Source organism: Acanthopagrus latus, chromosome 1 (assembly GCF_904848185.1).
Source record: "Acanthopagrus latus isolate v.2019 chromosome 1, fAcaLat1.1, whole genome shotgun sequence".
NCBI classification, from domain to species: Eukaryota; Metazoa; Chordata; class Actinopteri; order Spariformes; family Sparidae; genus Acanthopagrus; species Acanthopagrus latus.
Genome location: NC_051039.1, coordinates 32,173,554 through 32,198,636, shown reverse-complemented (window position 1 = coordinate 32,198,636; position 25,083 = coordinate 32,173,554). Strand labels below are relative to the sequence as shown.

The 25,083-nt window shown below is 42.3% G+C and overlaps 1 protein-coding gene across 6 annotated transcripts in view; it reads right to left on the bottom strand.

Annotated features, from left to right (window-relative positions):
* The window catches only part of glra3 (glycine receptor, alpha 3), a 114,141-nt gene that overhangs the window by 48,311 nt on the left and 40,747 nt on the right, over nt 1-25,083 (bottom strand). For all 6 annotated transcript variants that reach the window (XM_037110016.1, XM_037110022.1, XM_037109982.1 and 3 more), the window contains exon 3: nt 24,478-24,545. In XM_037110016.1, the coding sequence (XP_036965911.1) occupies nt 24,478-24,545 (68 nt within the window). The remainder of the gene's footprint in view (nt 1-24,477; nt 24,546-25,083) is intronic.

Sequence of the window (25,083 nt, the reverse complement as noted above, 5' to 3'; positions counted from 1 at the left end):
CAGAGTGTATATAAGAACAAAGCGCACACAGTATTCCACCCACACACTGCGTGAATTTGCTAGCACACCGCCAATCAGAGAATCCAATGGCTCAGATGGCCGACAGCCAACCTCCTCAGACTTTGCATGTTGAATTGGAGCAGATAACATCTGTGTGGCCCGAAAGGCAGCTGAACACACCGAACATATTTGTTCCCGACCTCGTCTGAGTCTCACCAAACACAAACCTACACTTTAAACTTAACTTTTTGGCAACAATAATAATGTAAAACACTTGTGTTGATCCTACAATGTCATCCTCCTAAATGTATCTCTAATTTTGTCACCCAGATTGTTCATACTGGCATTTTACATGCATATTACATGTCTTTCAATCCCTGGAGAGGAATCCGACTCTATTGCTCTTCCTGAGGTTTCCTCCATTGCTCACCCTGTGGGAAATCTTTCCATGTAGCCTGTGCTGTAGAATACATAATTGTAAAGCCCCTTGAGGTAATTTTGTGATTTGTGACATTGGGCTATACAATGATTTGTTTGATTTTACCTAAATATCCTTGACTCAATGTTTGTGATTGCTTATGATTGTCACAAGTTAGAATTACGCTTAGGTAGCATGCTATGAGTCATGATCCACAAATGGCCCGTTGGAGATAAATCTAAAACTCATGTTCACTCTGTAAAGTTAATTATCAATGTAAAGCTCACAAAACACAGCTAATTACATCTAAGATATTGTACACACCAGGTGTGAGATTGTGGGCACTGGTAATAATGCCACCTGGTCACCTTTCCTTCCCTGTACTTTCCTTGTCCTGGAAAAGTAGAGACTAGGACAAATGGACATCAGAGAAGGGGACAGTCATGTCAATTAATTCCCCATCCCTATATCATTCAAAAGTTGTTTTGCTACACTTGGATGTTCTAACCAATTTTAGGTGGGCCTACTATGCCTATGTATAAGAATCAGAATGACACTGATGGCCATAAGGGCATCTGCAGACAGCGACCTGTTGCACAGCATGGATCTGGCATTAGTTTCTTTGTAGCTGATAAAGTAATTTGCAAACAGCATCCTATCCAATTTACCAGCCCCGGGACGGCTGGGAGTCTGGATGGCTTAGCAACATCATTGTGGTGTGTTTGGTCCTGTCTTGGCTTGCGTTGGATTTTCTGAGGTAACTTAGCCTGCTTCCCTGAAACTGGCATGGGTTTATGACATTTTATAAAAAAAAATTCTATCATCTGTTATGTAAGGCCTTAAAAACATCCTAAAAACGTTTTCCAAGTGTTGCTTACAGAATGTTTTTCCTTTGTTATCATATAACATTGTGGGAATGTTTTAAAGAAGAACATTCTATATATGTTAACAACATCACCAAAACAGAATGTTGCAGACAAAGTGTTACCTTTGTTCAACACATCACATTACAGGAATGTTGTCGAAAAAATGTTTCGTGAACTGAGGCCTTAATAACATCCCAAAAACATTTTCCAAGTGTTGCTTACAGAATGTTTTTCCTTTGTTATCATGTAACAGTGTTGAAATACTTTTTAAAAAACGAGATATAATCTGAGGCCCTAATACATCCTGAAAACATTTTCAAAATGTTGCTCTTAGAATGTTCTTCCTTTGATTTCATGTAACATTCTCAGAATGTTTTATGAAGAACATTCTATAATACCTCACCGACATCCCCAAAACATCCCGAGAATGTTACAGCTAAAACTTCCTTCCTTTGTTAACATATCACATTACAGGAACATTTTAGAAAGATGTTTTGGGATTGTATGCCTTAATAATATTCTGAAAACATTTTCCGCATGTTGCTTTGACAATGTTCTTCCTTTGTTATTGTATAACATTATGGGAATGTTTTATAGAAGAACATTCTATAATCTGTTACTTCAACAACATCACCAAAACATCCTCAGAATGTTGCACCTAAAACATTCTTACTTTCTTAACATTTAACTTAATAGGAACATTATTTGAAATGATGAACATCTTTAAAATGTTCTTTGATATTAGATAAGGACATTTTTTAAAAACATAATAAGAACTTGTAGGGAATGTTAGCCAATGTTGTGGGAACATTTCCTGCTAGCTGGGAGGATCTCAGACAGGATGGTATGGTTGGAAAAATAGTCTAAAGTTTAAGAACTACCGCACTAAGTTGAGACAGGCAGGATTTCATGAGGTAGCTATAAATTCTGGGAAGAGGAGAAGAAACAACCCAGACAAACAAGCTCCCCACACTAACATCAAAAGTCCAAAGAAGGCAGAAGTCCAAAGAGGTATAGATGCTGGAAGCCTTGAGCAATTGAAACTCCAAAATATAGATGAAGTTAAGATGACTGACAAAAACCTTACCTTGATTGCAAAGTTGATGCAAACTACCTTTGCCCTACAGCAAAAAGAGGTCATCAGTGATGACCTACCTGTTGGAGAGATCTTGGAACACTGGCCTGCCCTTAAAATGGAGTCCCAGGTAAAAATGTGCTCCTTAGTACTGATTTCATTCTTATGTGTGGCCTTTTCATGATAACTTAAGCTGTATTACTTGAGACTCATATCAAACTTGACTTATGGTTTGGTAGTTAAAGATCTGCATAATCCCAAATCTGAGAAGCAATGATAGTACAAGGCTAATGATTTGCCATTGCGGAATAAAAAGAGGAATTCAGTTGGTTAAGTATAACGTCATAAAACCAGTTTATACTGACGTTATGAAATTCACTTAAAGAAGTGTTTCACTGCTGAAAAGATGGCTATTCTCCGGTAGGAGAAAGATACAGATGTTCCTTAATCCTTAAATTGGCTCTACATGACCAGAGATATCAGAGAAAAAGGGTTGTGTGGAGCTGTCCGTTATGCTCAAAAGGTGGAAAACCTACAACAACCAGAATGTACTGCACTACACCATACTGACTGATAATGGGTGATGTACTGGGAAACCGAGAGGCTTTAGCAACTACCAAAGAATATTTTGTTACAGCTAAACTGTAACTAAAGTATGTTTCTGAGAACATTTTGAGTTGAGAGAAATACACATCAGGATGGTGGTTCATATTTCATCTGCACTGCCACGTTTTTACAGTTTCATCTGAGTGTTTTCTTTTGTTTTTGCAGCTTCTGTTTTTACAATACAAAAAACAACATTGCAGCATTGTTCGGTTCATGATCTTTCTCTATTAGAAAGAGTATTAGACCTCACTCAATCCGAGAGGGATACAGATGGGTTGCCCGACTATACTGTTTGTATCTGTGGTAGCGCACTTACAAAAAGCAGAACAACCTCGTTGTGGTTAGATTCTTTAGGTCGGAATTCGATTCAATATCGATTTGATTCAATAGTGACTTAAATGCTTCGATATCAATTCAGGAATAAGTAGTAATAAACAAATAATTCATTAGAGTACCTGTTGATAATTTTCTAATTAAAAAAAAGTAATCTTAAATTATAACTCTTTCCTCTAGGATGTTCTAGTTTGAATTGAAATGTAAACAAAGGCACATGATGTCTTTAGATATAAAATAGTGCAAACATAGTTAAGCTGAGAAAGCGCATGGTACATTTTTGTCTGACATAAACATAGACCGCGGTCCCTCCATCCTCCGGCTAGACGCGAGGGGGTAACACGTTGACACTGAACCCCCCTCTTTTCCCAGAGGAGAGTGATACCCACGGGCGCACGGTGCAGCGGCCAGGGTGAGACCGGCTATGCTGGGAGTTTACTGTCTCCGAAAGAGCTGTGCGTCAGACATCAGCTACCCACCTCCGCAGCTCTGACGGTTTTCTGCGGCGCATCACCATCCGACCCTCGAGCGAGGTCGCGGGCGACGCACTTACAGTGGCTGGAGGTGGGGACTCAGAGGCGTCCGGTGAGGAACAGCAGGTGGTCAAGGGCCTCTGCTTGCCTGAATGATTCAAAGGACTGTATGAATTAATATTGATTTGGGAAAAAAAATATATTGCAATGCACTGATGAATCGATATTTTTACACACCCCAATTTAACATACGACCAAAATTGTGGTGATACAAAGCTGGTTGAAAATTGGCAATGTTCCCGTTTAAAAGAGCATTCTGTAGACTTACAGAATTTAAAAAAAATAAAATACAAATTCAAAAGTTCAAGTTTTTGTGTCAAAAATAAGGGGAGATGATACTTTGCTCAGTTTTAGCTTGCTATACCAAATAAATTGGCAACTAACAGGAGTTCAACTCCCAGCCTGGGTCCCTTTGCTGCGTGTCACTCCCTCTCTTACCCTGTTTCCTGTCACACTCCAGAAAAGGCCAAAAAAACTACTTAAAAAAAAAAGAAAGTGTTTTGTCAACTGCATCATAATTTTTGAGGCAGCAGTTTTGGTAAAGTAATTTTTGTATTGTGGTCTGCTAAGAGTTTTTTCTCCTCTCTATGTCTCTCTCTTGTCTTTTTCAGTTCAGTCGCAGTCTGATGACCTAGACTACACTCGATCCCGAATTGGCATGTAAAGTCTGATTCCGATCAGGTCTGAAACCACGTGATTGGCCCCGATTTCCGATCACGTGATCGGATCGGGACATCCCTATCTTCAACCATAAAAGAGCAGCCTCTAGATAAACTTGGGCGTAGGAACCAAGGAGAGAGGGGGGTTTATATCCTACTCTTACTCAATTTCTCAGATTGTAGGTCGGGAAGAACTAAGAGTGAAATATAAATGGGAAGAAGACCTGGAGTGTAATTTTGAAGAGGGGGATTGAGAATCACTGTGTACTAGTAGTCAGTGTTTTTTCTTTTAACTCTAGACACAAAACTACACAATACAATCGTATTCATAGAACATACTATACCCCTGACAGATTACATAAAATAAGTTTTGCCCAAGATGCAAATCTGGAACAAGAACATTGGTACATATATTTTGGACTCGCCCTTGTCTTAATTCATATTGGGTGTATATACTCAAAGTGCTTAATGATATTACAGGACTAACCATCCCCACAAAGCCAAGAATAATTCTCCTGGGTGACACATCTATGATGAAAGTCAATAAAAACCAACTCAAATTTTTTAGTATTGCCCTTATTACAGCCAACAAATGTATAGCTATGCATTGGAAGGTTGTATCACCACGAATATTTGCTGGATTGATGAATGAACTAGCATCATGCATACCAAGTGAAAAGATTATGAATAATTTAAAGGGTTAACCTTCAAATAAATCTGGGGTGGAGGGAGGGTGGATTGGGCTGATCTGGTACCTATTTGATATATTGTTGTACATTGTCCTTTCATTCAGCTCTAGGGTTGTTATGTAAAAAATCCAATAAACATATTGTTGACAAAAAAAACCCACAAATCCCTTGTCAAAACCTACTACTACCAACTTACAAACCAACCTTACTTACTTTTGACCACAGCATCATATTCATTCAGCAGTGAAATATACAGGAGTGTGCTACCAATGTGACTGTTCTCAAGCTGATTTAACCTGTCCCTCTGTGGGAATTAAAAACAATAGGAGGAGATAAAACTGGCTTAGATGGGGGAGGGGAATGGTGGTGCATAACTCAGGCATGCTCTCATACATGGTCCCAGGTTCTTTTATGTAGAGCAGAAAATGCTTTGGGGGAAATTTGGGTCATTTGTTTGTTTCTGAACGACTTAAAAAGTCCATGAAAATAAAAGCAGAATAAGTGACCGGGGGGAACACAGGGTGTCTAAAACTGGTCCCTAGATAGTAAACCGAGTGTCCCGGTGCCAGTATCACTCCACTGAAGTGCAAGTTCAGCTCCCTCGAATATTCCCAGAATGCACTATAAAAAGGCAGTGAGCCTCTCTGCTCACTATGCTCACTGACTGGAAATGACATCACTACTCTTCCACTTCATTTCACTTCACTTCACTTCTAGCCGTCGTCATCATATGGTGAAGGCAGCTAATGAAATAAACTAAGGGGAGTCTGATCTAGGTGAGTCTGTTGCTGATGTTTTTGGCCTACATGGGTCGAACATGCAATTTCTTTTCTATATGTCTTCTCTGCATATATGGTGATAAGACTCCTCTTGAGAATCAATTTACTATGGTATCATTGCAGTTATATACTTAGTTATATATAAACCTGATTATAATCTTTATTCTTTGTTTTTCATTGCCTTTACACCACTGCTGGCTCAGAAGAACAAATATGCAGTTATCATCGCTGCCTAAGAATCATGTAGCTGATTCATCAGCGCTCCAGTGCACACTGATGCACAAACCTCATTAGAGCTTGAAATGAAATTCACTGTACAGTGAATCATTGCCTGCCCAGGGTCATCCTGGACTTGCATACCTACAGATGTGATCTGTGTTGGCCAATAGAGAAGTCTACATTTTAGCTATTCACAGTAATAAATTCTTTCTGCTATTTTTACTACCATAGTGTCTGAGCAACAAGAATTATATACATATCCTTCTCTTACTGCCAGCTCTTTCCACAAATGCATACTGCATACTTCTTTTAAGAAAAAACAAAAACAAAAAAGAGTGTACTTTTGTGTTTGTATAGGTATAGTGTTTGTGTAGCGCTGAGTTTAAAGGGATAGTTTGTGTTTATTTAAGTGAGGTCATATAAAGTACATATCTATAGTTGGTCTGTCTTGTGTGGTCAGAAAAACTTAACACTGCTTGCACACAGATACAGGATGGATTAAGAAGGGTGGACAGATTAAGTGAACAAATGAATAAACCCCCCACTAATCTAACAGTAGTAAATCTGTTTAACATAGATAGCGTGCATAGAGTAAATCAACCTGGCCCTAAGCCCTCTGAGCTTGTGTGGTTTTTTTTGTGTGCGTGTGTGTACTGTATTTGTGACATGGGACATTCAAAAATTAACCCTTAATCCTCTCTGTCAATGATTACAACACAAAGAAGGAAAACTATATATGTGTATATATATACACAAACACACACCCCCCTATATATATATATATATATATATATATATATATATATATATATATATATATATATATATATATATATATATTTATCTAATATATATATATACACTATATTACCAAAAGTATTCGCTCACCTGCCTTTACTCATTCTATGAACTGAAGTGCCATCCCATTCCTAACTCATAGAATTCAATATGATGTCGGTCCACCTTTTGCAGCTATTACAGCTTCAACTCTTCTGGGAAGACTGTCCACAAGGTTGAGGAGAGTGTTTATAGGAATTTTTGACCATTCTTCCAAAAGCGCATTGGTGAGGTCACACACTGATGTTGGTCGAGAAGGCCTGGCTCTCAGTCTCCGCTCTAATTCATCCAAAAGGTGTTCTATCGGGTTCAGGTCAGGACTCTGTGCAGGCCAGTCAAGTTCATCCACACCAGACTCTGTCATCCACGTCTTTATGGACCTTGCTTTGTGCACTGGTGCACAGTCATGTTGGAAGAGGAAGGGGCCCGCTCCAAACTGTTCCCACAAGGTTGGGAGCATGGAATTGTCCAAAATGTTTTGGTATCCTGAAGCATTCAATGTTCCTTTCACTGGAACTAAGGGGCCAAGCCCAGCTCCTGAAAAACAACCCCATACCATAATTCCTCCTCCACCAAATTTCACAGTTGGCACAATGCAATCTGAAATGTACCGTTCTCCTGGCAACCTCCAAACCCAGACTCGTCCATCAGATTGCCAGATGGAAAAGCGTGATTCATCACTCCAGAGAACGCGTCTCCACTGCTCTAGAGGCCAGTGACGGCGTGCTTTACACCATTGCATCCGACGCCTTGCATTGCACTTGGTGATGTGTGGCTTGGCTGCAGCTGCTCGGCCATGGAAACCCATTCCATAAAGCTCTCTGCGTACTGTACTTGGGCTAATCTGAAGGTCACATGAAGTTTGTAGCTCTCTAGCAATTGACTGTGCAGAAAGTCGGCGACCTCTTTGCACTATGCGCTTCAGCATCCGCTGACCCCTCTCCGTCACTTTACGTGGCCTACCACTTCGTGGCTGAGTTGCTGTTGTTCCCAAACGCTTCCATTTTGTTATAATAGAGCTGACAGTTGACTGTGGAATATTTAGGAGCGAGGAAATTTCACGACTGGATTTGTTGCACAAGTGGCATCCTATGACAGTTCCACGCTGGAATTCACTGAGCTCCTGAGAGCGGCCCATTCTTTCACAAATGTCTTGTTTCACAGTCTGCATGCCTGAGTGCTTGAATTTATACACCTGGGGCCAGGCCAAGTGATTAGAACACCTGATTCTGATCATTTGAATGGGTGAGCGAATACTTTTGGTAATATAGTGTATATAGCCGCGAATGGCAATCTGTGGGTTCTAACCTCTTTCGCCCCAAACCGGCCACTCTGACCCTCATCCCCCCCAAGTTGATGATCTCGGCCGCCGTGCTCCTCAAAGATCTGTGCAACACATAGCCATGATAGGCCCCAGATTTCTCCAAATTGGGTTTTCAGCTACATGCTAATGGCATTTGTGATAAACTTTCACATAGAAACTTCATTTGAACATTAATATATAAATTCAAATTTTACCTATTCACCTAATTTTACCTAATAAACCAGCCGGATTTCTAAATAGACTCTACTAGCATGATGTGCTGTCTCAATCTGCAGTGCAATCTTAGAGATCCCATATCATAAAAAACATGTTTTCTCTGGTCTCTACATATATAAGCTGGTCCTCCTTGAGCCTGCCAACTCCCAGAATAAGGAAAACAAGCGATTCCTGCATGGTCTCCGCAGCCCACCCACTGGTAACACAGTGCTCCTACAAGCTGTTCAGAATCTGCTCCTTTCGTTAAGTAACGAAAGGAGTCACCATCATAGGCCGACCTCCTCTGCGTGGTGATAGGAGATATCCGAGAGGGGGGTGTTCATCCATGAGGTGAAGTTCGGTGTGTCCAGCAGTCAGACAGCAGTGTTTCACAATGGCGTTGCTCAAAGCTAGACACGCAAATAGCTCTGTTGTTGGTTGTAAAAATCAACATAAGTGCCTATATTTTGTCCCAGCTACAGAACAACAGAAGAGATAGTGGTTGCGTTTCATATTTTAAGACAACGTGCCGGCTACGGTTCGTGTTTGTGTGTATGCTAATCGCTTCACATCAGACTGCCTCAGTAACGACGGTCAGTACAAAGCTGGCTTTGCCTCGACACTGACCCTCATAAAAGGATCAGTCCCAACCATATTGGACCCAGCAACTGCACCTGAGCCACCGAAAAAGCATCACCACAGTTTAATAGTATTTATAGTTGCCTACGAGTATGGTGAAGTCAGCTGGAAATCGGCTAACTAGTTAGCTCCGCTTCGGTCTGATATGCAAATTTAATGTTAATGATATTATGATGGAGCTTGGTTGTCACAGTAAATAGTCTGGAAACATGCAGAGTGGAGACAGAGACGATGCTAACAGTCTCCAAGAGTTTGGAGACAGTTGGAGACAAACACAGCTTTTGCTAGCTGTTAGCCATTGGCTTCATGGTGGTAAATATAACACATAAGAACAAACTAAAATTATACAAACACACTAACCATTCTGAAATGTCCTGCTGCAGCCACAGAGTCTGTGCTTCTTCAGGAGCCTCTCCTTCTGGGTCCGATTCTAGGTCAAAGTGGTATGGCTGAACGAAAAAATCTCCATGAGCCATAGCAATACATATATACATCCACCGTAAACATTAGCACATGCTACTGCTAACGCAAGGGGCATCCTCTCCCTGAGAGTAGCAGGCAGGGCTCTGCAAGTAGGCGTTGACAGTAGGTGCTCATTAGCATTTAAAGGTGCAGGCACAGAACCAGACTGCTCTGAAGAGAGCTCTGTAGAGCGACTTTTAGACAGCTGAAATTCAGGACCACGGATGGGTTTGGGGCAATGCATATCGAATACAGAGCTGTTTGACTTCTAACAGCTGTGTGAAATTGATGAAAAACAGTATAATATGGGACCTTTAAGAGCAGACTCGAGAGTTGTAACACCATGTTCATGACAGCGCAGCTGCAGATATGGCTCAATTCTAGCAATGAGGCATCTGAATTTCTCTACATCTTCAGCATTGTGTCCATAAGTGGGAAAAGCTTCCTCCACTAGATGGCTAATTTCAGCACTTTGAAACGTCTGCACCATTTTGGAAAGTCCTCTTGTCCATCACCCATGAAAATATGTGGAAAATCTCCTTTACAGTATTGTGACATGGCATGGGATGAGCCAGGATGAAAGGGCAGTTCATTCCAAATGTTATTGTGACTGGCCATGGCAGATATGGCTCGATTGTAATAGTACACTGATACTTCAAAATGAGTGCCTGCAACTTAACGGTCTTAGCTGTGGTGAGCTAGCAAGTCCATAATCCAGAGGAGCATGAACAACTGCACTACGAGGCCAGGGCCGTCTTAACCGAATGCTAGGCCCCGGGGGTGAGAGGTAGGCCCTCCATCCCCTTGATTTATAGAGTCTCATTTAAAAAAAAAATGTAATATCTAGGTAATCTATGTCACAACATGAAAACACCATAAACACCACAATATTGTTATTAACATATCATAACATAACAAAACAAGTAGTACATGAGTACAGAAAATAATACAATCTGGTTCATTAATATAAATCTTAATTATTCACTGCTGAGAATAAACAATACTCAAATGAGTCCTCAATAAACAAATAAATAATGCTCAAATGAGTAAAATGACCAGTTGTTAATTTTACCAGCTGTGCTAGTGCTAGCACTGGTGCTGCCAAGTGCGTCAATCACACGGCATTGCTGGAGTATAATGCCGTGTTGTGTGGAGATATTAGTTGTATTACCATCTTTGGCGCACAGATCCGTCTTACAGGTATTACAGATGATGATCCCGAGGTGTTGTCCTTCTTTGTGAAATGCAGCCAGACTTTTAATTTTGCCGGGATGACATTTAGACATTTAGCATGTAGCAGCTGAGCTCACCTCTGCTCTGCAGCAGCTTGCATGTGTGACGTCATCGCAAATTTGCGAGTGGGGTACGTTTGTTTACAGTGGTGGCGCAGCCCGGGAAGAATCGATTAACCTGAACATGGGAGGCCCCTGGGCTTACACTGTATCCCCAATCTTAACCATCACTACAAAAAATCAAATCAAATCTCAACTTATCATTTTTGCCAGGTTTTTGCAGAAGCAAAGGTGAAACTAAAAGGAAAATGAACAAAATAATCTTAAAATTATGAATATTACATTTACACAACAAAATGAAATTAAATACATCAGGTCTTTTTATAACTAACGCACTGAATCTTATAAACTACACAGAACACTCCCCTCCTGGCATTGATTGACACCCCTCTTTTATAAAACACAAAAAAATATTCCTATCAGTCTTTATAGCTCTGGGGGGAAAAGAACCACTATCTGTGAGAAAGGCCTGGTAAAGAGCTCGGTTCCATGTGGCCCAGCCACCCTTATCTCCACAGTGCATACTTTACCATCAGTGCTAGGAAACACCTTGGTCACAAGTCCAAGCGGCCACTCATTTCTTGGAAAATGAATGTCTTTTGGAACAACAACAGTCCCTGGGTTCACATTTGGTTGACTAGATTGCCATTTGTGCTGGGTTGGAGTGTTGAGAGAAACTGACATCTCCACTTGTCCCAGAAAACACTGGCAAGATGTTGGACTGTTGGACGCCACTGGTGCCTATAGAGATCAGAGAAGTTGTCTCCAAGATGGCGCCGCTTGAATGGCAGCCTGTCACAGCAGCTCTCGCTCACTTTTGAGCTTTTTCCTCTTTTTATATTTCTTTTGCACTTTTTAACGATTCTTTTTTTTACTACTCTTTTGAGCCCTCTCGTGCAGTATGGAGACCAGACTTGCATTCTTCGTTCTGGTCTCAATACTTATTTTTCAACTTTTTACGCCGTGTCCGGGGAGCCTGTACATAGACCTATTGTTTATAGTAGGGATCAGCTGTTGGCCCTCAGTACTGCCGCGGTGCATGCTAACCTGGACGGCTTTCAACTGCAGCGAGCAGACAGGATCGTAGAGAGCGGTAAGAGGAAAGGAGGAGGGCTGGCTGTGTTTGTTAATGACAGTTGGTGGGCACATCACTGTTAAACAACAGGTCTGCAGTAAGGACATCAAACTTTTTTTTAAGCATGAGGCCATACTACCTCCTGAGGAAGTTCACACAGGTGATCGTTTGCGCTGTGTACATCCCCCTCTTCCCCATCTCTGGGGACTTCACTCATGCCTCTCTGTCCTCCACTCTGCCCAGATTCACACAATATGTCACCTGCCACACCAGAGACAATAAAACACTGGACTTATTGTATGTGAACATCAAGGAGGCATACAACTCATCCCCCCTCCCCCCCCTGGGAAGATCTGACCACAACCTGGTGCATCTCCTGTCTGTGAACAAGCCCCTTGTAAACAGACAACCAGTGGAAACACGCATAGTTAAAGCATGGACTGAGGAGTCTGAGGAGGCTCTGAGGGACTGCTTTGACTCCACTGTGTGGGAAGAACTGTGTGTTTCTCATGGGGAGGACACTGACAGTTTAACAGGCTGCATAACGGACTACACTAACTTCTGTGTTGATAACACTGTACCCACCAGGACTGTACGGTGTTTTTCAAACAGCAAACCCTGGATTAATCCGGACATAAAGGCTCTCCTTAAGGAGAAAAAGAGGGTCTTTAGGTCAGGAAACAAGGAGGAGCTGAAGGCTGTGCAGAAGGAGCTGAGGAAGAAGATCAGAGAGGAAGAACAGCTACAGGAGGAAGATGGAGAACCAGTTGCAACAGAAAAACGTCAGAGGAGTCTGGAAAAGCCTTAAAACCATCTCAGGGCAGAAAACTCCAGACTCCCAGGCTGTGGGGGATCAGCTGTACAGGATTGTGGAGTATATCTTCAACATGAGCCTGAAGCTGGGAAAAGTGCCACTGCTGTGGAAAACCTCCTGCGTGGTACCTGTACCAAAGATCCCTCACCCAAAAGACTTTAACAGCTACAGACCAGTTGCTCTCACTTCACAACTGATGAAGACCCTGGAGCCTGGAGACCCTTTTATGGACCCTCTCCAGTTTGCATATCAACCTGGCATCGGAGTGGATGACACCATCATCTTCCTCCTGGACAGATCACTGTCTCACGTGGAGAAGCCCGGAAGCACTGTGAGGATCATGTTCTTTGATTTTTCCAGTGCCTTCAACACTATACAGCCTGCACTCCTGGGGGACAAGCTGGAGCTTGCAGGGGTGAATCAACACCTCACATCCTGGATCCTGGACTACCTCACTAACCGGCCACAGTATGTGAGGACTCAGGACTACGTGTCGGACACATTAATCTGCAGTACAGGGGCCCCACAGGGAACGGTCCTGGCCCCTTTCCTGTTCACCCTGTACACTGCAGACTTCTACCACCAATCCCCTCGCTGTCATCTACAGAAGTTCTCTGACAACTCTGCTATCGTTGGCCTCATCAGGGACGGGGACGACAGAGCCTACAGAGAACTTATTCAGGACTTTGTGGACTGGTGCTGGCAGAACCACCTCCAGCTCAACGCCGGGAAAACCAAAGAGCTGGTGGTAGATTTCCGCAGGCACAAACAACTATGCACACAGGTGAACATCCTGGGAACGGGCATTGAGATGGTGACATCCTACAAGTACCTGGGAGTTCACCTGAACAATAAACTGAACTGGACTGATCACACTGCAGCGACATACAAGAAAGGTCAGAGCAGACCATATTTGCTGAGGAAGCTCAGGTCCTTTGGAGTGCAGGGGGCACTCCTGAACCTACCTGAGAGGTATCGCAGGTCCTTCCTACCTGCTGCTGTCAGACTGCACAACCAGCACTGCTCCCACAGCACTGTGCAGTATGCCTGAACAAAGGTCACTTCTGTTTTTGCAAAGGTCACTTCTGTTTTTGCACATCTGGTCAATTTTTTTAACACCATATTTATTCCATATTTATTATCTGTATTTAAAATCTGTTTAAAACAATACAATACAAAACAAGAAAAACTGCTGTTAATTTTTTGCACTATATCATGTAAATATGTATATATGTCTATTTTCTTTCCCTTTCCCTTTAGAAATCCTGTTCTTGTAATATGTTTCTGTTTTTCAAATTTTCTGTCGCTGCTTTGACAAACAAATTTCCCCACCTGTGGGACTTTAAAAGGTTAGGGTTAGGGTTGACCTTCTGTCTGAGGAGAACAGCCGGGGAGAGTATGAACGGGTCAGTAGGGTCTGTCGATATTTATAATAGCTGACACCCCGGCCATGAAAGTGATGAGAACCTCATGAGTGAGTTTTGTGGCTTTGAGCTCAAAGAACATGGTGTCAAGAATTCTCCTAGCCAGGCCCACCATCCTCTCCCATGCACCCCCAAAATGAGAAGTGTGCAGGGGATTGAAAGTCCATGAAAATCCCTGTCCTGACAGGTATGTTTTGACTGCTGCATTGTTTATGTTTGAAGGTATCTGGAGTTTTTACAAGCACCAATAAAAGTAGTGCCACGATCTGAGTGGATGCTCTTCACCAGACCCCTGATAGCCAAGAACCGTCTGAGTGAGCTGATGAAATCTGATGTATCAAGAGATTCGATCACTTCGAAATGGACTGTCCTCATGCTCAAACATGTGAAGATGACAGCCCATCTTTTGGTTTGGATAATGCCTCCCCTTGTGTGTTGTGCAGAGACAAACACATCCAAGCCCACATTTGTGAATGGGGGGTCAGTTGAAAGACGTTGTGCCGGGAGATCGGTCATTTTTTTAACACTGAGGGGGTTCTCAACCTTCTACATCTTACACAATGGTGAATAACACAGCTCACTTTCTTTTTGCCAACAACAATCCATCAACCTGCTGTTCGAACAGCTCCCTCTGCGAAGAGCTGACCTTGATGGCGTGTCTGTTCATGGTAGTGTTTCACAATGAGGCCTGCAACATGATGTTGGCCGGGAACAATGAGTTGGTTCTTTTCTGCTTGACTTAGATTTGCCTTACCGATACGTCTACCTACCCTAAGCAGACCTTGGTCGTCTAAGAAGGGGTCCAGATTTTTGATTGGACTGCCCTTAGGAATTTCCCATTGTTCGTTAATGCATGTGATCTCAAGCGTACACTTCCTCTTGCACTGATCCGATGACAGTGTTTTTAGCTTGCTCACACTCTTTCACTGTGACTCCCATATCACAATAGTGCCAGCCCTTACAAGAACAGTCTCCATTGATGCAACAAACAAGCAATGGCATTAAGCAGGGAGCACTAGTGGGAAAACTTAGTGAATCTTTCAGAACCTAGTAGTTTCACACTAGCTGTGGTTTTCAGGGTGGAGACCTGCGGTCTGATATCAGTGTCTAAGTTGGGTTTGACAAGGTCACACATGTCTTGGATGAAGCTTTATCTTTGAGCAGGAATTTGGGGCCAGTGATTCAGTTGGAGAGTATGAGCTGATGTGCAGGAACAGATCGTGTTGCAGGATCTGCTGGGTTCTGGTTAGTGGGAACATGAAGCCACTGATCTGCTCATGAGGACCTCCTAATCTGAGCCACCTGATTGCCAACATAGACATAAAAGTGTCTGGCCTCATTGTAAATACATCCCAGAACGACTTTACTGTCTGTGTAGATATGGGTGTTGTTCAGCTGAATGTCCAGCTCTCTTGAGACCGATTTCAACTGCTAGCACAGCAGCACACAGTTCTAGTCTAGGAATAGTTTGTTTGGGATTTGGTGTCAGCTTTGCTTTCCCCATGACAAAGCCAATTTCACAGTTCCCGTTTGCATCAGTTACCTTCAAATAAGCCACTAGTGTAATGGCTTTGGTCGATGCATCAGAGAAGATGCACAGTTCTCTGTGCGTAGCCTCTGAAGTTGAGATATTAATGTTCTGGTGATTGAGAGGTTAGACAGTGCACTTACTGACTCCCTCAAAAGAACCCATGGCTCCTCCATCCCTTGGGGCAGAGGAGCATCCCAGTTACCATTATCTGCAGTGAGCTCTCTGAGGATGGATTTGCCATGGATTGTGACGGGTGCTAGCGGGTCATAGAGACTGTTAATGGTGGATAAGACACCACGTCGAGTGAAGGGTTAGGTCTTGGGATGGAAAAGCTTCCAGGATCACTTTCCTGTTGGCTGTGATCTTGTGCAACCTCAAGTTCTACTTGGCAAGGATATCACAAGCCTTCTGCAGAAGAGTCATGGCCATTTCTACTGTGGGAAGGGATTTAAGGCCGTCATCTACATAGAAATCACGTATTACAAACTGCTTGATATCTGTGTCAAAGTCCTTCTCATAGCACTGGACAGACTAATGTAGGCCAAACATTGCTACTGCAGGAAAGGAGACTGTTACCAAAAACATGGACTCTCATCCGACACTCCGTGATGTCATTGCAGATGTTGTCACAGAACCACAGAAAGCGGAGAAAGTTCCTGTCCTCTTCCCGCACGTAGAAACAATAAAACATTTGCTTGATGTCTGCTGTGAAGGCTACCGCTTCTTTCCTGAAGCGCATAAGGACGCCAAGGAGTGAGCTGTTGAGGTCTGGACCCTTAAGTAAGACATCACTAAGTGACAGTCTGTTTTGGTTTTTTGGGGTAATAAACCCCGAACAGAGGCAAATACCATCTCTCCTCGTTCTCCTTTAAAGGAGGGGCAATCTCAGCATGACCATTTTGGAAAATATTTTCCATGAAGGCTATAAAATGGTCTCTCATCTCTGGTTGCGGATCAAAGACAAGCTGATTCATAGCCTGCAGCCTGTTGTTAGGGAGCCTTTGGCATGGTGATTTGAATGGTAATGGAGCTGTCCAATGATTGTTTGCATCCTTTGTCATTCTTTCCTCCATCATTGTCTTCAATGGAAGGGGAGAGTTGTCATTTTTGGTTTGTTCAAACACACAACATCCAAGGTGGTCTGAGTCACAACTAGATCTGTCACTTTCACTGTTGTGGTGTGTTGTAGTAGGGGATTTGGATCCCACAGGGTCTCTTTTTTACACTGAACTAGGGCAAGGCTTAAAAAATGTTGGCCATCCTTTTTCTGTTGTGTTAGTGTAGAAGGTATTCACTGTGGTTGTTTTGTGAACACCACCTTGACACACATTTCCCACTCTAACCCACCCCAAGTCTAATTTTTGTGCATAGGGGGCATTGTTGGGGCCACTTTTCTGTTTATGGACTTTGTAAACACTGACGATGTCTCATCCAAGAAGCATAAATATGTGGGCATTTGGGTCGAGTTCAGGGGGGAGGTGTGTGACATTCTTTAAATAAGGATGATGGAGTGCTGCACTGGGCGTTGGTATCTCTTCCCTGTTGTTGGGGATGTCATTAAACCCAATCAGACTGGGCAGGGGGATGTGGACTGTCCCATCTAGAGACTCTACTAGGGAGGTAGGGCGAACTAGGGCCATTTTCACTGAACACTTCAAAAAACTGAGCGGACAAGAGAACGGTTACTCAGCCTGATCGCCTTGTCTGGGTGGCTTGCTGGGTATACCTTTACAAGGCAGATTTTGGAACGTGACCTGTCAGCAAGGTTCTCACCACAAGCTTGAGTGCATTTGGAATTGACTTCACTTGGGAAGGTGACACCCTGCTCCCAGCTGTGCTCTATATCAGGGTCAGTTGCTTTGGTCCAGGGAGCTAGGCCTGGGTGGAGAGCTGTGTGGTGGTTTACTATTCAGAACATTGTATTTGGGCCTTACAATGTTTAGCAAAATGTGTACAACATCTAAAACAAATATTGTTCTCTTTCAGAAACATTCTGTGTTCTTCTATGGGCTTCTCACGAAAGGCTCTGCATTTCAGAAGGGCATGAAGTTTTTTGTGTAATGGGCACAGTTTGTTACAGTCATCTGTCTTTTTTAAATTCCCATATGACTCATAGCTGGGGTTTGGAAATACCTCTGCACTGATTCTTCTCTCTGTCTATTAAATTTCCAAGGTTTCCTGGGTCTGGGGGAAGGATCAAGGTGAGTGGCAAAGTTAAAACTTGGGTCATTTTTAACTATGGCCTCTTGACTAACAAATCAAAATGGGGGGAAAGAGACCTGGTGATCACGTTTGTAGCTTGCACCAACTGAAACCCACTTTTCTTGCATGTAGAAGGGGAGTTTTTGTACCGTTGGCTTTAAACCCCCTGGAAGAGTCCAGGAAAGAGAGGGCTCTTCCTTGGCACTCTGGAGCTCCATGAGCATGTCAGATGTCACTGGAGCTCCATGAGCATGTCACTGAATTTTCTCAGATTCACATAATCTCTGTTTGTGATCTTTGGAAAACTGTCAATTTGTTTAAACAGAGCATCCTTAACTACCTCTGCTGAGCCATAACATTGTTCAAGTCTCTCCCAGGTCATTTTCAGCCCAGCATCTGGACAGTTGATGTGTATGGCTCTGATTTGTTCAACATGCTCAGCAGATTCTTTACCTTGCCACTTAAACAATAGATCCATCTCCTCACTTGCTGTCAGCTCTATACCCTTTATTGTATTCTCAAAAGAGCGTTTCCAGGCCCTGTAGTTCTGTGGTTTGTCGCTGAACTGAAGGAGGCCTGTTGCTACAATTTCACAACGAGCAAAGTATCTAACAAATTCCCTGATGTTTCCATCATTGTGTCCTGAAGGCTTAGAGTTGCAGGTAGGATCATGATAGCTGTCTCTTGGTTTTTGTTGTGTCCGATCATGATTTCCATTACAGTTATCTGGAGGTAGAGGTTATACACAAGCTGTTTAGAATGAGTTTTTGTTTCTGGTGGTGGTCCACAATCTACTGGGTTGGTGTGTGAGGGATGAGTATCTTAAGGGGGGTCCACTATATTAGCTGGAGGCTTGTCAAATGATGGGGGCTCTTGCATTTCAGTAGTTTTATTTTCTACTAACTTGGCTTGAGACATAACACACCTTTCATTCTGGAGTGAACTTTCGGGACATTTTATAGTTTTTATATATTATATATATATATATATATATATATATATATATATATATATATATATATATATATATATATATATATATATATATATATATATATATACACACACATACATATATTCATATACATATACACACACACACACACACACACACACACACACACACGTATATATATATTGCACAGCTCTTTTAATTCTGGGGCTTCCCAAAGTTCAACGGTCAATTATTTTCGTATAACTGACCATTGCTAAGCATATTTGACAGTCAAGGAAAGTGGCCTTTTTGACTCTGATTCACGTATTTCGTAGCACTCCGCGCTCTACAATCATTGCTCCACAAGTAGTCCAGTCAACTTATCACCCCAGCGTATTTGGCCTACTTTATATCAGAAAAAAACATACTCCTAGGCTACTAGTATGGATGAATTTCACAAATTACGGTGATTTTGAGTTTTGGCAAAAGGCTGAGTTGTCATCATTGGTCAAGAAAAGAAGAAGAGAGGAAAGCAGAGAAGAGGGAGAAACGAAATAGCACAAAGTTTTGGAAGACAGAGACGTTGATAAAAAAGAGATGGAACAGTCGCCCGAGACTGTAAGAAGAGACGGACCAACCTGTGCATTGCCTGGATTGACTACAAGAAAGCCTATGACTCAATGCCGCACACATGGATACTGGAATGTCTGGAACTGTATAAGATCAACAGGAGTCTAAGGGCCTTCATCCAGAACTCGATGGAAATGTGGAAGACAACCCTAGAGGCCAATTCAAAGCCGATTGCCCAAGTCCACATCAAGTGCGGCATATACCAAGGAGATGCGCTATCACCACTGCTGTTCTGCATAGGCCGGGACCCCCTCAGTCAGATCATCACGAATACTGGCTACGGGTACTGAATCCGTAGTGGGGCAACAATCAGCCACCTGCTCTACATGGATGACATCAAGCTGTATGCCAGGAGTGAGTAAGAAATAGACTCACTGATCCACACCACCAGGATCTACAGCGATGACACAGGGATGTCATTCGGATTGGACAATGTGGCTGGATGGTCTCAAAGAGAGGAAAGATGATCAGGACTGAGGGGATTGACTTACCAGAGGGCAAAGGGTTCCACCCCAAGTCCAGCACCCTGATGCTATACACTAAGCGGAAAGAGGGAGGCCGAGGGCTAGTGAGCGTCAAGGCCACGGTCCAGGATGAGACATCGAAAATTCGAGAATACATAAAAAAAAAATGGCCCTGACGGATGAACTGCAAAGTGGATGTCTCAGGCAGCAGAACCCTGATGAGAGTGCAGAGGAGGAGGAGCAGACAACCTGGAGGGACAAGCCCCTACATGGCATGTACCACCATCAGATAGAAGAAGTGGCTGATATCAAGAAATCCTACCAGTGGCTGGAAAATGCAGGGCTGACAGACAGCACAGAGGCACTAATCATGGCAGCACAAGAACAGGCCATAAGCACAAGAGCCATAGAGGCCAGGATCTACCAGAGTAGATCAGACCCAAGATGCAGACTGTGCAAAGAAGCCCCTGAGACAGTCCAGTACATAGTAGCAGGGTGTAAGATGCTAGCTGGATCAGCGTACATGGAGAGGCACAACCAAGTGGCTGGGATAGTATACAGGAACATCTGCAACCAGTATGGAATAGAAGTACCCAAATCCCAATGGGCCATACCACAGAAGGTGGCTGAGAACAACAGGGCCAAGGTTCTGTGGGACTTCAGCTTCCAGACTGACAAACAGCTCCTGGCTAACCAACCGGACATAGTGGTGGACAAAGAGCAGAAGAGGGTGGTGGTGATAGATGTGGCGATCCCAGCTGACGCCAACATCAGGAAGAAGGAACACAAGAAACTTGAGAAGTACCAAGGGTTGAAAGAGCAGCTGGAACAGATGTGGAAGGTCAAGGCTAGCGTGGTCCCCATGGTAGTGGGGGCACTCGGGGCAGTAACCAGCAAACTGGGAGAGTGGCTCCAACACATCCCAGGAACAACATCTGAAGCCTCAGTCCAGAAGAGCGCAGTCCTAGGAACAGCCAAGATACTGCGCAGAACCCTCAAACTCCCAGGCCTCTGGTAGAGGACCCGAGCTTGAGGATGACACAGATACCACCCCACCAGGGTTTTATATATATATATATATATATATATATATATATATATATATATATATATATATATATATATATATATATATAAAATGAATGGCATTATATATATAATTCTGATGAAATACTAATAGTTTATAGTTAATTTTGACCTCAATAGTTTTCTGAGGCTGTTAAATAAATACACAAACAACAGAGAGACAGTACATCCTCATTCTGTCACACCGCGGTGAGGGATGACCTATCTTGGGTTTTTTCTCTTGAAAATTTCATATTTTATTTTTAAAAGTAACTCTCCTCTCGTTTCAGGTTACTTGCCCTTCCTCTTGTGTCACCGGTCTGATGTCATCCCTAATCCGTGATTGTTTCCACCTGTGCTCCCCTCCCTCATGTGTATAAAGACTTTGTCTTTTTCTTCGTCCTGTCGAATACATCCAGCCTTGTTAATAGTCTTGTTCCACGCCACAATTAAGTATTGTCAAGTCTTGTTTTCTGTTGTAGTATTCCTCTGAAGAAGAGTGATTTTGTGTTAATAATTTTTTGGTCAGTCTTTTTGTTTCTAGCAAGGTAATTTGATTGCTTGATTGCGTTTGCTTTTGGAGCATTTTCTTTTGATAAATTTTGTACATAGAGAGTAGATAATTTTGATAGCCTGTGAGCTTTTTCCTTTGTGAGTGATTTTCTGTTTATTAAATTTTCATAGAATTAGTTTTTTGAGGATCAGTGTAGTTTTCCTTTTTCCTCCTACGGGAGTGTTTTCTGTTCATTTTGTGTTTCTTGTTGTCTTGTCTTGTCCTCAGGACCCAAAGCTTTTCATAGCCAATTTATTTGTCATTCTGTCAGAAGAGATACAAACCATCGTGTTGCAGTGAGAAAGAAATAAAAACAAAAGCTTAAACTGTGGATGAATGGGGAGTTGCAGTAAACAGGTTTTCTATTCGTCAGTGAAAACTGTATGCCAGATTTTTAGTATCGGTCAACAGCAGTATGCTAATGTTAGCCTCAAGGGCTACAATATTTACTGCTGCTTGGCAGCCCTGTCAGTTGCTGTGGGAGGTCTCTTTCTTTGGTTGTTGTGGTCCAGTTTAGATAGTACTGATATAATCATCCAGATGTTAAATCTTCAAAATCAATTATGGAAAACAGATAAGCTGTCCCAAACAGCACGTTTTGAATGGACACTGCACTACTACTACTATTATAACTACTGCTACTAACAATAATAACAATGTCACTACAAACAGCAACAATTCAATCTATGAAGGACATAAATGACAATGTCTTGACACTGGAGTCCATCCCTTATCTCACTCCAGAATAGAATAGAATAGAATAGAATAGAATAGAATAGAAACAACAAAATACTTTGTCCAGCTGTTAATGTGTCAGCTGAAATGACCTCCAGTTGCAGTTACTACTTTCTACTTGTTAATACTTCATGTCATGTCAGTACAATTTTTTTTAAATGTGTTGTTCATGTGTTGAGGTTATGTCACTGTGCTCTCTTGTTTGTCAGAGGAAGAGAGGAGTGGGTAGATGAAAAGACAGATGGTGAGAAGAGAGAGGTTCTTAATCCTAACGTGACATATGACCCTGTATACGTATCTCTCCACATTCCTCTTGCTCTACAGCTCCTACTACGAAATGGGACTTAACAACAGACATCATGAAAATAAAAACTACAACTGAGGAAGCATTGTGAAAACAGGCAAAATAAAGTAAAAATAAAAATGATAATAATGCCCCTGCTGTAAAGTCCACTCTAAAAAGAATTCACACAGAGGGCCAGCATGACACATTCACAAAGCTGACTGTTGTGAGACTCACACACACACACACACACACACACACACACACACACACACACACACACACACACACACACACCATTAAAAATTCATTTCAGTTGGATAAATAATAAAAGTCAAATGAAAGCAATATTGTACATTGTGAAATGTTTCATGACAGTTCTCGCTTGGCAAACACACATACACCAACGTGCGCACACACACACACATACAAATGACTCCTCTGTCAGAAATACTCCCAGCGCTGCAGAAAGCACTTAGATGTTGTCGCTTCAGTCATCGGTCCACTTGTCCATCCATCCATCTTTAGAAAGGCCCTGACTTATCACAACCAGTTCTGCTCTGTTAATTATGCAGGAAACTGAAAGTAAAGTGAAGCGTCACTAATGTTTTCAATCATTACTGACTTAGAGAAATATGGAGTTCTGCCTCACTACCAGTCAGCTTTGGTTCATGAAGGCTAACTTTCAGATTTTCTGATTGAAGCTATTCATGAACTATTCCTTACTGTGAGACAACAGGTCTAACACTGTCTTTACTGGATGCACTCAGGAAGAGAACTCAGTGTTTTGGCAATGCTCAGAGCCAAATGCACTATCCCTTTAGTTACACTAGTAAAACAGGAATATAAAAACAGTTGAAGAATAAAAATATGGTTTGGTTTCCCCTGTTTCACCCCTCCTTTTTCCCTCACTGGCTCCTTCGCAGCGTGCGTAAAATGTAGCAACCGCAAGTGTGTCCAAGCTGTGTTCAAAACTAGGTCCAATGGAAACACTGGTGTCTTCTGTAATTGCAGCAAGTTCATGTATTTACTGGTGTTGTGCGTATTTGCAGTGTGTTTGTGTATCTTGCTTCTGTGTGGACATGCTGTGAATGTGTTAAAACCAGCTAGTGGCCCCTAAGCCGCAATTTTCTTTTCAGCATTGTATCCGTGCATTCAGGTTTGATTATGGTTTTTACAACACTGAATAATCCATCTTCATCTTTAATTTCCCTCAGCATTACTATCTATATACAGGATAACTGTCTGTTATTGTTGACAATGAAGCATAAATTGCAAGTGTGGATGGGCAACATCCCGGAAAGCATCGCAGCTACTTTGAATCCATCTCAATTTTTGTAGTGCATTCTGTATTTCCACACAAACTGAAATTTGTCTTGTTCCAGCCCAGTCAGGGACTCCCAGGTTGGGACAACACTGCAGCTCTCCTAAAGCCTAGTGGAGATGGAGGGCCTTATGAGGATAATGAAAGCTGATAAAATGCTTTCACTTCTGTGCCAGGAGGTCAGACCAAATGTCCCTCACTGACAATTTTAGCACATCTTTAGCCTTACACCCCAAAACCTATTAAAACCTAAACCTGGTCTATGTATGTGTGTGCACACATAATATTGATGAACGCAGCTTGTGTGCTGCCTGCAGTGACTTCATGTCTTCATGCTGTCAGAGTCACTCAATGTCTTCACAGTACATCTGCTATTTCTGTCTGCTTGTCTGTCTCATCTGATTTCTGTCTGTGTCTGCCTCCCTCTGCTATTATTTCTGCTTGTCAGTGTGCCAGCCAACGTGTAAATGATAATCTAACCTTTCAGCTAATTAATTTTGGTTTCTCTCTTACTCACCATGGTAGTTTCAGCAATGGAGCCAAAGCTGTTGATGAAAATGTTACAGGAAACATTGACTGGAGGACCTGCAGGGAGAAGAGTCGTGATTACAATAGATAGATGTAAAACAAATTAAAGCTGCAAGCAGCGATTAACAGGCCCTCGCTCCATGCACATTGGGCTGTGGCACAGTCAAAGGGCATGCTCATCTGTTACTTACATGTCATGATGTAGTGTATGATTTGTAAAAAACAAGCTGTAAATGTTATGCATTTGGATGATGTTATGATGTTTGATGTTATGATGATGTTTGATATGACACAGTATTGATGTATAGACATTCAGGGTGACACCCTCTACATGTGTGAGCAATTTGATGTAGATGGGAAATTGTATGTTGGAAGTTATAAGGAATTGATGTTTTATGGCAAAACATCGAAATGGACCGCACCACCCTGGCAACCAGATATGACCAAGGTGAAATATTTTGATAACTGATAAATCTTGAAGGTTTGAGGATGATACTGACTGAATGTGAAGTCTGTTCTGTTAAATCTGTAGAAGTTTGTTAAAGTACAAGGAATGGAAACATTTCAAAATGGAAATCTAAATGGCTGACTTCCT